The sequence below is a fragment of the Podarcis pityusensis genome, assembly GCF_964106645.2.
Source record: "Podarcis pityusensis genome assembly, chromosome: Z".
In the NCBI taxonomy this organism is placed as follows: domain Eukaryota; kingdom Metazoa; phylum Chordata; class Lepidosauria; order Squamata; family Lacertidae; genus Podarcis; species Podarcis pityusensis.
The window spans coordinates 14496231-14513657 of NC_138044.1; the positions used below are offsets into that span (position 1 = coordinate 14496231).

Here is a 17427-nt window from a genome sequence, read left to right on the forward strand (position 1 = left end):
AGTTTCGTCCACACACACACCATACACATTTGCATACACACACACACATAGGTGGGCAGCCTCAATGGTTCCCCTCTGGAGCCTTCACCTGGGACAAAAAAAAACCCCAGCTAGCACACACACACCAGCTCTGGCTCTGGCAATTCATTCGTACTGAACTGAATAACAAGCAAAGTTTCTGGGGTATGTGAATATGGCCATCTTCATTATTATTATTATTTTAGCAACTAGCAACTGGAAGACAAAATGCTGCTAGCTTCTCCTTAAAAGAAAACCAGCCCAAGACTACTCAAAAGATCAGGCTCTCTCTGCATGGCTTGCAACAGTTAACAAGGAAATGCGATGGAGGGGAAAACCTTCACCCCTAATATTTTGGCAGGAGCCCAGATCAGCTGTCAAGCTACACTTCTCCAGAGAGGAGGCTGGCAGAGCTAAAGGAAAACACAGTGATCCTTTTAGCTGACAGGCGCTGGGGTGGAGCAGGTGTGCAGCTCTGCTGGGCTCTTTTTGGGTTGCAAAGTGGTGCTCCCTCGAGCCGTCCTGCCAGCTGCTTTGCACGCCAAAAGAGCTGAAGCTTTGAATCTCATTCAGTCCAGAGTCCCTGCACATGCATAGGGGGCAAAGTGTTCACAAGATCGCTTAGTGGAGTTTAATTGCCCCTTCATAGTATCTTAAGCAGCTGTGAAAGGGGAAGGCTAAAAGGGTTGGCTTCCCCCATCCTTCCAAAGAGCAATTTTATGGATTTCAAAACCATTTGTATTCATTGGGTGAGTAACAACTTGGGACTGAACTAAGACTTTGGTACCCGTGAGGAGGGAGAAATTTGATTCAGTTCCTATTTCAAGACAATTTTATCAAATTCAGTTTTTGAAACAATACGCAGAACAAAACTCAGCCTTCCTTCAAAACCCGCAGTTCTCTGCATTTTGTAGTGCAGTTCTCCAGCCAAGTAATGTGCTCAAAAATGTGCATACTGGGGTAAAATGTGCAATAAAATGTGTAAAAATAACATTCAAAAATACATCAAACTAGGGGAAATATGCTTTGCAACCATATATTTGTCAGGCAAAAAATTGTATACAATAGTGTCTGTATTAGGATAAATTCACACAAAAATTCTGATGAATTTTAATGAGAAACTTTAAAAAGAAAGAAAGAAAGAAAGAAAGAAAGAAAGAAAGAAAGAAAGAAAGAAAGAAAGAAAAGAAATAAATGGCAAACTGATGTGCAAATGTGGAACACTGAACTTAAGACGGGGGGAAATGAAAAACTGCCATACCTCCTTGTTCCCATGGGAAACCAACTCACTTGGATTTTGGAGTCTGTATATGTATCTATATATTTTCCCCAAGCAGAATTGAAACTATGCCTCGCAGTGAGTCTTGCCCTAGATCTTCTTGACTGATTGACAGGTCCGTCCTAAGAAGAAAAGGGAGGGGGAGAAAAATTGGTGCCACAAGGGAAGGCCGAGCTCAAAAGCTTTCCCCAAGAACTGCCAGATGCAAAGCAGGGTGTTTGATAGAGTGACAAGTAAACGGCTAAGCTACTGAGTCTAGAAAGGGTCCGTTCTGGAGCGCTGCACGTCTCTGCAGTGGCAGTGATGGTGGTGATTACAAGCAGGACCTGCATCAGAACCTTGCAGTGTTGAGCGCTCCTTTTCCAGGATACTCCATTCCATCCCCAGCCCAGTTGTTGTTTATTTAATTTGTATACAGCCCTTCATCTTAAGACCGCCCATCCTCACATTCTCCAACAGTCAACTAACATTCCATATCAACTGAGCATATTCATTCCTTGGTAGTTTATGTTGGACTACCTGCCCCCTCCCTCATTTAGGGTTCCCACCTTAAATACTTTTTGTACTGCTGCACACCTAGCAGATCTCACAAGTGTGCTGATATCACCCTCTAGTGCTACGTAAGGATCTATGCTAAGAGAAGGTGTACGTTGTTTATATTATCCTTGCTCTTGATGGGGTTGATGTTTTTCAACAACATGGTGCTGAAAGCAACCTACTAAGGAATATCATACAGTCATAGCTTTTGTTCCAGAGGATCAGGATGAAATGCCTTGCAGAGGCATATGCAGACTCCAGCCCTCCAGATGTTTGGGACTACAATTCCCATCATCCCTAGCTAACAGGACCAGTGGTCAGGGATGATGGGAATTGTAGTCCCAAACATCTGGAGGGCCGGAGTTTGCCTATGCCTGGCCTTGCATAAAAAAGAGCAGCAGAAACAAAAAAAGTAAAACACCAAACATTAAAAATGCAGAGCAAGCAATTCACAATTAGAGTTCAAATGAAACGTATGCTTCACCCCAATACAGATGTAAAAGGCACGTAAGATGGATTTGTCTATTTCAGTTCCCTCAGTTTCCAGTTTTTCCAGTCTTAATTTGGTCCTCCACATTCTTGCACAGCAAATCACTTTTTTTTAATTTAAAGAAAAATGCTCATGATTTTAAAAAATATTGAAAATTCATCAGTATCTTAGAGCAAATTTCTCCTAATAAACACATTTTTGCATGCAGTTTTGACTCGTTTGTACATTTTTGCAAGTAATTTCCCCTAGTATAATACATTTTAGTATGTCATTTTCAATGCTATATTAATTTTTATGCACATTTCCCCATAATATAATATGCATTTTTGTAAACATTGGTTAGTTGGAGAATTTCATCATGAAGTTTGGAGAGCATGAATTTCAAAGGATGGCCATGTTTCCATTCTCATATTATTTTGCAAAGTGCCTTTAAATGTGAACTGAATTGAATTTCTTCCCCAGAGTGTGTGTGGACATTAGGCTCTCAGAAATGTTTCTAAGGTGTGCATGGGAGGGACTCAAAGTAATCCAATATTATTATGTTAAAAAATTCAAAAGGAACTCTAAGCATGCTGAAAAGAGACAAAGAATGTCATAGAACTGTAGAAGGAAGCTCTGGGTGCACACTGTTCAGGGCTCAGCCTCTTCTCTCAACCTCAGCTCACTCATTCTCTCAGCCTTTGCATATTAGCAGTCAGCTCAGCTCATCCCTCCACAGAAAAACTCTGTTTCCAAAGCACAGCCAGGAAGAAGATGCAGTCAGTTGCTCAGTTTTAGGAAAGGTAGCTGCACTTCTTCCTCCTCTTCTATCAATTAAACCTTCACAACAGCAGTCTTCTTTACCTGATCATTTCTGGGGGGCTTGGCCCCGCCCTCCAGCAATCTTTGGGGGCTTGGCCCCTTCTTCCCTCACTCTTCCAGGATCCCTGGGTGGCCAAGAGGTCCTGTGTGGGCAAGGGAGTTCCTCCACACTGGTGCCATCACCAATAAGGCCCTTCTCTGGGCTCTCATTGACTTAAATTCCTGGAAAGGCAGGATGCAAAACAGGTGTTCACCAGTGGGTGGGAAGGGAAGAATCTTTAGAAAGAAGTGTTCTTTGGGGCCCAGCTTGTCAAAGGGCTTCTGTGGTTAAAAAGAGTGCCTCATATTGGACACAGGAAGCCAATCAGCAGGCTATGTCAATGAGCAAGTCTCAGAGTGATGTCTCAGCCAGCCAATCCTCCATTTGTACTCTGAGAAACATCCAGCCTGCAGAATATGAGCTCAAAGATGTGACGCTTCTGGGTGGCAAAGGTGAGCAACTGCAGTCCATGTGCATATTCACTTTAGACAGTATCTTCCATGTCTTCCAGTTCAGACATTCTAATCATTCAGATTTACTCTGTCCACATTTTTAAGGACTGTCAGTTGGAGTATGGAGGGTAGTTCTTTACTTCATTAGCATTTACTGCAATGGGTGGCTATCAGCTTTAAAAATGGATTCGACAAATTGATGGAAGTTGAGTGGCCAACAACAGCTGTTAGGACAACCAAATAAAACCTCTGTGTTCAGAGGCAGTCTAGCTCTGTCTCCCAGCTACTGAGGAGAAACTGCCTGTGATGGGTGAGTCATGTGTGCTTGGAAGTACCAGACAGAGGCACCCAACTGTCCTCTGTTGGAAACAGAAGACTAAGACAAATGGAACTTGGTCTGAGCCAGCAAAGCACTTTGTAACATTAGAGACAAAGGTATTCTCTGTGTTGTTTATCAAAGTGGCTAGGGAGGACTAGTGTGAAGGGACCCCTCCTAAAGGTAGCTGTAATAAGATGACTTGGAGCATCTTATGGAACTGCTGCATACTATGTATACAGAATGGGCCTTAAAGGTAAAAGTAAAGGGACCCCTGACCTTCGGTCCAGTCGCAGACGACTCTGGGGTTGCGGCGCTCATCTCGCTTTACTGGCCGAGGGAGCCTGCGTACAGCTTCCGGGTCATGTGGCCAGCATGACTAAGCCACTTCTGGTGATCCAGAGCAGCGCAAGGAAACGCCATTTACCTTCCTGGCAGAGCGGTACCTATTTATCTACTTGCACTGGTGTGCTTTCGAACTGCTAGGTTGGCAGGAGCAGGGACCGAGCAACGGGAGCTCACCCTGTCACGGGGATTCGCACCACGACCTTCCAATCGGCAAGCCCAAGAGGCTCAGTGGTTTAGACCACAGCACCACCTGGTTATCTCTGATTAAATGAGGGGTGATTCAAACCCAATACCCCATATCAGGGGTCAGTGTGATTGAGCAGCTGCTAAGGCCCACATGTCATCCTAGCAAGTGTCTCCAGAGCCCCCAGGCTCCTTACTGTCACTGAGGAACCAGTGGCCACTCCAGATAATGGAGTCCCAGTTCCCATCAACACCAGCCAACAACACCAGCAGTCAAGGATTATGGGAGCTGCAGTCCAGCAGCAATTGAAGGATGACAGATTCCTCACCTCTGGCTTAGAGAACATGCTGATGAGGAAGCTAAGACAATAACTTTACTTCTGCTCAGGGAGAATAAATACAGGGAATAATTGACACCACTCACAAACTTGCAGGTTTCACTATCTGCACACATTGTGTTTTCAGGAAATCATTTATTAGGTGAGCGTTCACATAATGAGATAACGATTTCCACTGATTCCTATGGGGAGATTTCTAATGCATTCCCAACCATAGAATTTTGACCCCTAAACATCAAAATACCTCAGGAAAATCTGCTGAAACCTTGCAAAAGGCAAACAAGGAAGGACAAAATGCTTTCTGGCAAAACAGATGCCTTGGACCAACAAACACAAAAAAGTAAAACTTCTTTAAGGCTGCTTATATGTTTACAGTACTACATGCAAGTCTGACTGTTTGGATATCTGAATCTGCAGTGTGTGCAGCAAGGTTTGGGTACCAATTCCTTGTGTCTGGATAAGTGTTTTTTGTTGTATAATGAGCATTTTGATAGTGGAACCTGTATTTACCATTAAGTGCAGTGCCACCTAGTGGCTAAACCATACAAAGACACTACATCGCTGCCTGCTCATCCCCTTCAAGCAGGGAAAAATAACAGCAGCCTGCCACTCACTTTGATCCCTCTTACTGGAAAGTGATGCAGTGGGATGCAGAGGGCAAGCAGCAGGCAGCTGTGGCAGTGAAAAGGCCTCAGATAACCTGGAGCCTATTCTACCTATTGCCAGAGAACCCGGGAATCTTCTGCTAGTTGCCCCCTTATCAAGGAAGCCAACCCTTTTTATGCCCTAGTCATTGGGAAGTTTTCCTCTACAAGAACCATGGAAATGATGGAGCAATGGGAGCTTGTGCAGGAGAATGAGTCTGTGGTTTGCACCAATTCTGGACAAAAGACTATGGGCAAATGAACTTGGGCTGTGAGCCCATGTGCTTTCAGTGTGCTACATGTGCTTTAAATGTAAGGTGTGACATAGGCTAGATGGACTGTTGATGCAATCCAGTATATTTGCCACCCTCCCAATGTGAGCTGGGGCTGATGGGAGTTGTAGTTCCAAAACATCTTGAGGGCCCCAGGTTGGATAGGGCTGGTGTATGGCAAGTCATATGAATGTGGGGGACAAGGGGTACCCTTGAGCAGCAAATTTCCTGAAGTCAGCAGACTTTCTCATGCAAATTGCCAACCCTGAATATCCTTAGCAAGCTGGATGGCTGCCAGTGACCAGAGTTGGGACAGGCATCACTTTTCCAAGAGCTTGAGATATGAGTAGTAAATAATGCTGATAGTTGGGCAAGGGGGGGGGGGGGAGGCGAGACTGATGAAAGCAGCCACCTGGGGTGAAACATCTATATGTGCGCTCTCTCTTGCTCTCGCTCTCTCCTTGGGAAAATGATTTGCGTCCCACCAGGGCCTCCTCCTCTGCTCTGAGCATGTTCGCCTTCAACAGCTTTGTAACACAAACAGCTGCAGCAGGCTGAGTATTGCGATGCAATTCTGCATTGGCACAAACCTCACTCCGTGGGGCACGCAGAACTCTTTGGCAGTTTCCTCTGCCCAGCAGCTCTGCCATCACCGTAGCCCCGCAGAGATACTGGCACCCTCTGGGCTTAATTTTTTTTTAGAGGACTCTTAATGTGATTGCCGCAGTAATTGAAAAGAGTGTTTAGGGGAGGTGTGTTTGGATAAGGCGACTTGAGGTGAAGGAGGACAGCCAGGCTGCTGCTGGGCCTTGTGGATTTCATATGGTGCAGTCCTCCCCCCCACCCCCACCCCAATGCACAGCCATCTGTGCAGAGCCTCAAAGCGTGGCACCCTTGTTCCGCTGCCCAGCTTTGCTGCCTTCTCCCCAGCCTCTGGGGGCAGGGAGGGACCAGCAAGAAAGCTCAACAGAACATCTCCCCTCCTGCTGAATTAGTGAGAGGACAGGCATTCAAATACCCGGCTTTGTCACCAGACAGGAGGGGGAGATCTCCCCCATCTGCCTGGCAGTGTGACCCGGCTTTGCACTTAAGGGAGAAGCCAGTCCCTGAGCAGGAGGAGGGCATTCAGAAAGGATTTCCCTCCCTGCCTGGCACGGGAGACTTACAGAGTATTCCCCCCCCCCCCATCTTGTGGGCAACAGCAGGGTGTTTCACCTCCAGTGCTGAAAAGCATCATTCCCTCTTCTGTGCAAATATGATTCCTGGCCTCCACTGTCTATGGTTATCCTAGTTACAGTCCACAATGGGCCTCTGGGACCTTGCTGTTTTATATAGGTCTGTAACCCATGAGGTTTGTGTGCTCCCCTCCCCCCACTGCCCTGCACAGGACATACTTTTCTGTTGCCCACCATCAAAAGTCCCTCCCATCTGAAAAATGCAGGTGTAAATCTATTTTGGAAGTTTGTTTCTTCACTGTGCATTTAGACACCTCTTAAGATAACATAACCAAATTTTGCATGATGGCTTTCATCTATGCTTGGATAACCTTGGGCACCGTTTTGAATCGAGATGGCAGAGTGAACTTTTCAAAACTGTACTGATGGCTTTTGGTTCCTTAGAATTCCTAAGCAGCCCCAGGTACAAACCTGCTAATAATAAATAATAGTAAACTCGATCCTTGACCAACTTTCCCCAAACTGTTGCCTTCCAGCTGTTTTCAGGTGTTTTGGCTGTGCTGGCTAGGGCTGATTGAAAGTTGCTGTTCAAAACATCTGGAGGGCACCAGGCTAGGCAAGGCTGGTCTAGAACCTTCTCTAAGGAATAATAAGTAGTAAGTCCAACCCTTGGCTGTCCATTTCATGGCTGCTCTTGGATCCAGTTTTACAACATGAATTGTGGCCTGGTGGGATTCCTTGCAACACAAGTCTGATAGGGCCAGCCTCTGAAAATCCCCGTGCCTTTCAGAGTTGTGTAGAGAACAGGGGAATTTCCCAAGTGTAACTTCTCCCATTTCTGACCAACAGGCCATACAAATTTTCTCTTCTCAACTTTGAAAGACCCTTTGCTCTTCTCCTGTTTGGAATCTGGACAGGAATGAGGAGCCTGTGGCTCCTGAGATGTTGTCAGACTCCAACTTCCATCACCCCCAGCCAGCACAGGCAACAGTTAGGGAGGATGGGAGTTAGTCCAACAACATCTGGAAAGCTACAAGTTCCTTGCTCTTGCTTTAGCTGTTAAATCAGAACTATTTTGAGAGAGGCTTTGATTGGGGTTCCAGTCACTTCTATGCATAGCCAAACGGCAGAATTCACCAACACAAGAGATGGCAATAGCCACCATGTTTTAATGGCTTAAAAAGAGGGGGAGAGAAATTCAGGGAGGGCAAAACTACCAGTGCCTATGTACCAGTTCCATTTATCAGGGACTATATGCCTCAGAACAGCAGTTGCTGAGGATCACAACTGGGAGAGAGTGTGTTGCACTCCTGCTCTGCTTGTCAGCGTCCCACATGCATCTGATTGGCTGCTCTAAGAAAGAGGATGCTGGTCTAGATAAGCCTTTGATCTGATCTAGCAGCCAGTCTCTTCCTACTAATCTTCCTTCTAACCCTGTTGGACCAGAAGCTGAGAATCCACGCCACCCCTCCCTATTTATCCATTGTTTGTGTATTTGTCTTTCATCTCAAATGCAGCCCCTCCCAAGAGCAAAACGGGTCATGGCGCTGTCAAAAAACACGGCAAGAAATCAGGTAATTTTCTGATGGCGTGCTGAGAATTGGCTAGTGCGCTTGGTTGAAAGTAGTCACCTCAGTGTCTAGCTCGCCTGCTAGTGGGTTTTGTTTTGTTTTGCTTTGTTTTGTGGCCTATAAATCTAGAGCTAATGAACGTGCTCCCTCCCATGCGTTGAAAAGTAGGCCTAAGCATGTGCTTCCCTTGAAATAATTGAGAGAGAAACTAAACAGGAATTCCCGTTTCTTAGGGAGACTTTAAATTTACTACTGCACCCTGTGAGTGACAACTTTACTCAGGTTTAATCCTTTCCTCCTCAGCTGTGTCCTGATGGAAATCTCTTCCCACAGCCACCCACTGCTACATTAAGCCTTGATAGGAGGTGGGGAAGAATCTCATTCATGTGCATTGCAGTTTCCATCATAGGATCATAGCTGGGGTGGAAATAACAACAACAATAATAATTAATAATAATAATTTATTATTTATACCCCGGCCATCTGGCTGGGTTTCCCCAGCCACTCTGGGCGGCTTCCAGCAAAATATTAAAATACAATAGTCCGTCAAACATTAAAAGCTTCCCTAAACAGGGCTGCCTTCAGATGTCTTCTAAAAGTCTGGTAGTTGTTTTTTACTTTGACATCTGCTGGGAGGGTGTTCCACAGGGCAGGTGCCACTACCGAGAAGGCCCTCTGCTAGGTTCCTTGTAACTTGGCTTCTCGCTGCGAGGGAACTGCCAGAAGGCCCTCAGTGTTGGACCTCAGTGTCCGGGCAGAACGATGGGGGTGGAGACGCTCCTTCAGATATACTGGACCGAGGCCGTTTAGGGCTTTAAAGGTCAACACCAACACTTTGAACTGTGCTCAGAAACATACTGGGAGCCAATGTAGGTCTTTCAAGACCGGTGTTATATGGTCTCGGCGGCCGCCCCCAGTCACCAGTCTAGCTGCCACAAAGGAAAAGGTAAAGCACCCCCCCCTTTGGGCTGCAGTCCTGAATAATAACAATAACAACAATCCAGGTGCTTTTAATGATGCTTTTCATTCCTACATAGTCTGAGTCTAGAAAGGTTCAAGGCAGCACAAAGTCTTTTCCAGCAGGAGTAGGTAGATGTATTTTAGTTTGTGTGGCAAACATGTTTAAAGTAAACATGTTGACAGTTTCCAACCACTTGGGTTGTTGCAGCAATAACAGCAAAAGATGCTTTTGCCGCCTTTCAGACTTAACAACTTTATTACAGTGTAGTTTTTCCTAGACTAGACTCTAGAGCAGTGGTCCACAAGTTTCATTCAGTTGTTGTGTGCCTGGAAAAAAAATACAATTAAAAATCTTACAGCATCTAGCACAGCACCTTACCGTTGTTACAACTGGCAGACAAACCATGAAGTGATCTGCCAAGACTTCCAGCAATTTTCAAAAGTGGTGCAAGGGAGGGAGAGGAAAGTTTGTGAACCACGGCTCTAGAGCAAAGGTGAAGAAGCTGTGGCCCTCCAGATGTTCCGCTTCAGCTCCCATCAGTCCCTGCAGTCAGCATGGTCAGTGATCAGAGATGGTGGGAGGAGGAGTCCAGCAACATTTAGAAGTCCACAGATTTTCCACTTTGTTTGAGAGTTTGCTGTATCAGATGACTGGAGCATTCCACACATGGGTGGGTGTGACGAAAAACAGTGAAGTCATAGGAAAATGAATTGCAAAACAACAACAACAACAACAACAACAACAACAACAACAACAACAACAACAACCAGTCCCTGACAACCACCTTGACGCTTAGGTGTATGTAAAATAAGCACAGGAGCTTTTCATGAAACAGTTATGCTGTGAACCAAAACAACCTGGCATTGCTACATTAACTTACACCTTTAATAGGATTTTAAAAAGCCACCTGTTTTGATTTAGGCCACCCACAGATGATATAATTTAATGCTTGCTGTTCAGTGAGGACCATGGAAGCAACAGGAGGGTAATGAAAGGAGAGTTAGGGTTGCAAAGGAATGACTGCAGGTCTAATGCAGCCTATCAAGCCACTTTTTTAAAAGGATAAATTCATAGAGGAGACAGAGCTATCAAGGGTTTTAGGCAGGGTAGCTAAATGGAGCCTCTGTGTTCCATGTCAGTATACCCACCCCTCTCTGAGCACCAAATTCTGGAGCAGACTGCATGCGACGGCTGTTGCCTCCATGCCCTGCTTGTGGGTTACCCAGAAGCATTTGATTAGCCACTCAAGGGTAGCAGAGTGTTGGATTACAGCAAGCTTCCTCAACCTCGGCCCTCCAGATGTTTTGAGACTACAATTCCCATCATCCCTGACCACTGGTCCTGCTAGCTAGGGATCATGGGAGTTGTAGGCCAAAAACATCTGGAGGGCCAAAGTTGAGGAAGCCTGGATTAGAGAGACCTTATTCTGATCTACTGGGGCTCTATGTCTTTATGATCTTCAGCCTATAGGACCCCATCTGCACTCTACAATTAAAGGAGTATTGTATCACTTTAAACAGTTGTGACTTCCCACAAAGGATCTTTGGAAGTGTTAAGGGTGCTGAGGATTGTAAAGAAGCTCTATTGTAGTTCATAAGGAAGCTGTTTTCCACTTGTACAAAAGGAGGTGGGGAAATCAGTCTGGCTTTGGGCCTGACCACTGTGTATGTATGGATGAGCCCCATGAAGGAGGTCTGTAAGGTGATGGCACTTTCAAGAGTCAGACTTCAGGAGAAGAGGATGGCAAAAGTAGTCACTGTGTGGCAGGGGGCGAAATCTGCCTGTTACTGTGCTGAGACAGGATTGTGGTGGTGTGTCGGTGTGATTGTTGTAACTTGGTCTGTGTCCTTCTAAACCTGCTTCTCTGTAGCATAGAAGGTGTCACCTGTATGGGTCAAATAGGGGGAGGCAAAAAAAAAAAAGTGGTGTCTTTTCATCTTCCCAAGAATCTCCCAAGGTTTCCAAACTCATCCGGCTCAAATCTGGCTCCGTCCCACTGGCACCCATTGAAACATTTAAAGGTAAGTTGAGAAACTGGGAGCAATTCAATGGTTGGCATTGAGTGTTGTCTGAAATTAATGGATCCAAGTTCATCCTGTTTGTTGATCTCATTGGGTCTACTCTGAGTAGGACAAGCATCGGATGCAGCCCAGGATGACTCTGAAAAGTTGCAAGTAAGTTAGAATTACACAGTGATGACCGGTCCTACCGTTAGGCAAATGGCAGCTGCTTCCCATGAGCCCCTGACCAGAGATGTCTGTGCCCCACAAACTTGTCATGCAACTCCCCTCAGCTAGCCTGCTGCCTTCAGGTGTGCCACTTGTTCCAGCATAGTCTTGGTGATATCAGTGGGGGCATCTCTGGGAGAAACAGCCTGGTTTCTTCAGGCTCTATTTTCCTTCCTTTGCTGTATAGTGTGGAGGGGGGAAAGCTCTGCCTCTTGAAACTCATTGGTGCTTTGCCTGTCCATCACTTGTCTGCTTCCTCTTCATGTCTGTGTGCCTTTGTCGTTCTCCTGCTTCTTTCACCCCATTCTTTGCAGCCTTAATCTTGAACTAATGACTCCCGCCAAAAGTCTCAACCAAAGGATGCATGCCTACCTTGTGTGTCTAGAATGTCATCATCTGCTCTCCCTCTGAAGGGATGGACGTGCACAGAATGAGCTATCCTTGCTAAACTGTGAGAAGGGATTGTGACCCCAGCTGCTTTGCCTGGGCATGATCCTTCCAGCCCTGCCCTGCTTACCCTACAATCTTAAAATTTGCAAGGTCAAGATGTCAGGCCCTCAAGATATTGCTGGACTCCCAGCCCCCATCATCCTTAGCCATTGTCCATACTGGCTAGAACTGATGCTCATTGGGAGGCTAGTGAGATTTGGAGATCTACAGATGTTCCCCATTCCTGATGCAAAAGATCATAGTAGCCCAGTGTGGAGCCAAGAGCTTCTGCGATGAGGTTTGCCTCCAGATAGATTCCTGGGGCCCTGCAGAAACTTACATTTGCTCTGGTATAACTACTGTATTAGTAAGGGGGACTATTTTCTTCCCAGGAGATAATTTGCAATATATGCTGCGAACAGATCCAGAGACTTAAAGATTCTAGCTATGAAGGCCTTCTAGTTCTCCTAGATCAGGGATGAAAAATCTGGTGCCCTCCAGATGTTGTTGGACTCCCAACTCCTACCAACCTCAGCCAGTATAGCCAGTAGTCAGGGACAATTGCATCTGGAGTCCAACAGCATCTGCAGAGCCAAAGAAGCCACACACACCCATCCCTGATCTAGGATACCAAACAAGGAAATTCTATCACCCTAGGAATAGCCCCAAAGAGTGAAGAACTGGACTCCAGAATGGACCCCGAAACTGTGGCGGCTGAGCAATCAACTCAGCTGGCTGCATTCCCCTTTTCATGTATCTGAAGCACTCTTTGCATGCAGTTCTTCTCCCTGCAAGGTGCCTTTTAATGCAACACCCTCTGACATTGTATATTATGCCAGCGATAGGTGGAAATGTAAGCCTGATTGAATGAAGCTTGATTTCCCACCCACCTATTTTCCTGCTCCTTTTGCTTTCACAGATTGTGAATGTTACGGTCACTCTAATCGCTGCAGCTTCATTGACTTCCTGAACCTAGTGACCTGCATCAGCTGCAAACACAACACTAGGGGGCAGCACTGCCAGCACTGCCGGCTGGGCTACTATCGCAATAGCTCCGCAGAGCTGGATGATGAGAATGTATGTGTGGGTGAGTAGTACTCAGTTTTGCTCAAAAGCCATGAAGCCTCCTTGTTGGTGTTGGTGTTACAGGTAGAGACCCTTCCTATTGTTTATCTCAGTGGCTATCCAAAGATGAGGGAACCTGCGGCCTTCTAAATGTTGCTTAAATACAAGGTCCCATCCCTGACAGGGTCCTCCAGATGTTTGTGGACTCCCAACTCCCATCAGCCAGCATGCAAAACAGGGATGGTGGTTGGGTAGTCTAGCCAAACATCTGAAAGGTCTGGGGTTTCCTATTCCTAGTTTAAAGCTGGTTGGTATAGCACAGGGGTCTGCAACCTTTAAGACAAAAAGAGCCACTTGGACCGAAGAAGAAAAAACTGGGAGCCGCAAAACCATTGCGACATTTAAAGCAGTGGGGAGTGTCGGGGCACACAGTGCGCCTCCTCCCCTCGCTAGTATCCGCCCCGGAGCCGTGGCAAAGGTGTAAAAGAGCCACATGCGGCTCCGGAGCCGCGGGTTGCTGACCCCTGGTATAGCATAAAGCATGAGACTCTTAATCTCAGGGTTGTGGGTTTGAGCCCCATGTTGGGCAAAAGATTCTTGCATTGCAGGGGGTTGAACTAGATGAGCCCCGTGGTTCCTTCTCGTTCTACAATTCTATGATTGTAATTGTCCTAAAGCAGGAGTAGATCACCTGTTGCCCTCTAGGTATTGCAGGACTCCAATTCTCATCAAGCTCAGCCACCTTAGGCTCTGGTCAGAAATGATGGGAGTTGTTGCCCAGCAACATCCATAGACCCGCAGGTTCCTCATCCTGGCTTTAAGTGGTGATGGACTGCCTAACTAATTGAGTGAGTTTGTGCGTGTGTGCTGCCTCCCCCTCAACTTACTATTGTTATTACCCTTTTCTGCCCATGGATCTTGTTAAGTGGCTTCCCTGATTAAAAACAAATCAAACATTGATACTTAGAGAACAACTCCTGCTATAAAAATGAAACAGCTTCTTGACAGCTGCAGATGAAAACCAACCAAACTTTGGCAATGGTCAAGCTCAAAATCCCTAGCTTTTGCCTAAATGTTGACATCTCAATAAGAAATGCCTCTGCACTGGAGTTGTTTTCAGGTGTTTTAATTGTTCCATCATTTATGTGTTTGCTGCCCTGGGCTAGTTTGGGAGAAAGGCTGAAATACAATTTCAGTAAATAATAGTAATTATTAATACTACTACAAATCATCATCATAGCTGTGACTTCACAAAAACCTAGTCTTTTTGACTGCTCATTCCTCCCCATTGACCTGGAAATCAGGAATTATTATTTTTAATCATTTTTATTTAATAAACCATATACACTTTTTCTTCTTCTTCCATACCTCAGTGGTTTACAAAATGAATCCAGCATAGGGTCACTTCTTCTCCCATTTTCTTTGCCCATAGCTGGAGGACAGACTCTCTTTAACTGGTAATATATACTTCACTTACTTCAGAATGTGGTAAGCTATCCTTGTTGAATTTGAGGTTTCCCCTGCTCATTCTGCAGCGTGTGGACCTCTGCCCCAAAGCCGTACCTGGCCAGCCCCACTGCTGATGTCCCCTCTTTATGTTGAAGATCAGTTGCTGCAATGCACTCCACGTGGGGCTACCTTTGAAGGTGACTCGGAAACTACAACAAATCCAGTATGCAATAGCTAGACTGGTGACTGGAAGTGACTGCCAGGACCATATAACACCGATCCTAAAGGATCTACACTGGCTTCCAGTATGTTTCTGAGCACAATTCCAAGTATTGGTGCTGATCTTTAAAGCCCTACATGGCTTCTGCCCAGTATACCTGAAGGAGCGTCTCCACCCCCATTGTTCAGCCCGGACACTGAGGTCCACCTCCGAAGGCCTTCTGGCAGTTCCCTCACTGTGAGAAGCAAAGCTACAGGGAACCAGGAAGAGGGCCTTCTCAGGAGTCGTGCGCACCCTGTGGAATGCTCTCCTGTCAAATGCCAAGGAGATAAATAACTCTACAAGTTTTAGAAGACATCTGAAGGCAGCCCTCTACAGTGAAGTTTTTAATGTTTGATGTTTTATTATGTTCATATATCTGTTGGAAACCACCCAGAGTGTTTGGGGCAACCCAGTCAGACAAATGGGGTACAAATAATAACATTATTATTATAATTACCGTATTTTTCACTCCATAAGACGCACTTTTTTCCTCCTAAAAAGTAAGGGGAAATGTCTGTGTGTCTTATGGAGTGAATGTGGTCAATAGCTGGCTCCCTTTCCAGCCCCGCCCCCTTGCCCAGGCCTCCATTGTTGAATGTTCTGCAGATGGAGGCTGTTTGTTTCCCCAGTGACATGTGACTGGCTGATTAGATTATCATCTGGAAACTGTAGAAATGGCTCCTTTTCCTTTCCTAAAGAAGCTGCAGAACTGTGAGTTGAACCCCATAAAAACAGGATTTTTCCCCCTTTGCAAAGTAAGCTCAACAACTTTGAGCTGATCCTCAAAAAAAGGGGCTTTCCCCCTTTGCAAAAGTTGCTGCACAACTGTGAGTGATCCCCCCCAAAAACAGGGCTTTCCCCCTTTCCTCCTCTAAAAACTAGGTGCCTCTTATGGTCAGGTGCGACTTACGGAGCGAAAAATAAAATCGTTATTTGGAAAAGGAACCAGACATTAAGCAGGAATTTCATGTGGTTCCTGAACAACCCCGATCTACGCTGACACAGCTTTTCTTTTTGTCCTGTTTTGTTCTTTCTGCACTGTTTTGGCTTTGACAGATTGTAACTGCAACCGTATAGGCTCAGTGGCCAACCGCTGCAACGAGACCGGCTACTGTGACTGCAAAGAAGGTGTCACCGGGCCGAAGTGTGATGACTGTCTGCCCGGCTACTACTGGAGACAAGGCTGCTTTCGTAAGCATCACTGTTCACCTGTAGCACAGGGGAAAGCTCTGCCACTTGGGCAAGGAGCCAAAGGGGGCACAGAGCTCAATGACAGCAGGAGATGGCTGGGAACAAAGGAAGCTGCCTTACAGCAAGTTAAGCCAATGCCCCCTTTATCTCATTATTGTCCGCACTAGGTGTGAGGAACTTTCAGCCCTCCAGATGTGGATGAATCACAACTCCCATCAGCCCCAGCAACCATGGCCAATGTCCACAGATGATGATGGTGGGAGTTGCAATTCAGCAACATCTGGAGTGTCAAAGATTTCCTGTACCTGGTCTACACAGACTGGCAGCAAGTCCCTAGGTTCTCATGTAGGTGCCTCTCTCAACGCTCCCTAGAAATGCTGGAGATTGCACCTGGGGCATTCTGGTCATCGGTTCTACTGATGAGCTATAGGTGCTCCTGATGAACATATGGAGCTGCCTTCTACTGAGTCAGACCATTCATCCATTAGCTCAGTATTGTCTAAACCAGTGGTTTTCAACCTTTTTGAGTAGGTGCCCTTGAGTAACCACATTCTTTATGTGGCTCGCCTGGGGTTCCATTGCAGGATGTGTGTAAGTGGGGATTTCCCCCGTTCGGCACCCACCCCACCCTGTTCCGGTGCAGTTTTTGGCATTCAGGTAAGTGAAAGTGCACGTGCTGACAGGAACACAAGCAATGCCACTGGACCAAACCTTTCACAAAATTAGTGTTTGCATGGGGGTGCGGAGGGCAAAACAAGATACAGATCAGAAGCAGAAATCTTTTGTTATTGCAGGGAAGGGAAGTGAGAAACACACAGCGCAAGACACACATGCAGACATGGTCCTTTCCTGCAACATTCTCCATTCCCTACAAAGCTGGGTGACTGTTAAACAAAAGAAGGGTTGCTGGGGAGGGGGGGAGATAGAGAAGAAGAGGGGGAGATGTTGGGGGTGGAAGGAGAGAGAAACACAGAAGACACTCCACCACTTTCAGTAAGTTTTCCAAATATTACACATAAAATTCTGATACATATTATTTTTTTAAAAAAATTCTATTTTCTATTTCCCAAACCCTCTTCCCCCTTTTTCTCAACCCCCCCCCCTTTGCTGCATCCTATCTTTACTCTTTTTTTATCATAATCATAACACAATAATCTTGATTTTTTTTCCATTGCTCATAGTTCGAAACATGGTTGCAGATTCTTCACATTTTAATAATTCCTCAAATAATCTGAAAACGACTTCCATTCTTTAAAAAAGCAAAAAAACAAAAAACACCCCAGTCATCATTAAATTATCTTATTTTAGCTGTTAGCTTTGCTGATTCAAGTAAAGTCCATTACTTTACTTATTAATTCTTCTTTAGGGGGAACGTCTT

At 45.7% G+C, this 17427-nt stretch overlaps 1 protein-coding gene across 9 annotated transcripts in view; it reads left to right on the forward strand.

Moving 5' to 3' along the window:
* The window catches only part of NTNG2 (netrin G2), a 121784-nt gene that overhangs the window by 95368 nt on the left and 8989 nt on the right, over positions 1 to 17427 (forward strand). For 5 of the 9 annotated variants that reach the window (XM_080990620.1, XM_080990623.1, XM_080990622.1 and 2 more), the window contains 4 exons: positions 8411 to 8467; positions 11372 to 11446; positions 13002 to 13169; positions 15915 to 16049. In XM_080990620.1, the coding sequence (XP_080846746.1) occupies positions 8411 to 8467; positions 11372 to 11446; positions 13002 to 13169; positions 15915 to 16049 (435 nt within the window). The remainder of the gene's footprint in view (positions 1 to 8410; positions 8468 to 11371; positions 11447 to 13001; positions 13170 to 15914; positions 16050 to 17427) is intronic. The other 4 variants (XM_080990625.1, XM_080990627.1, XM_080990628.1 and 1 more) reach the window with 2 other exon arrangements.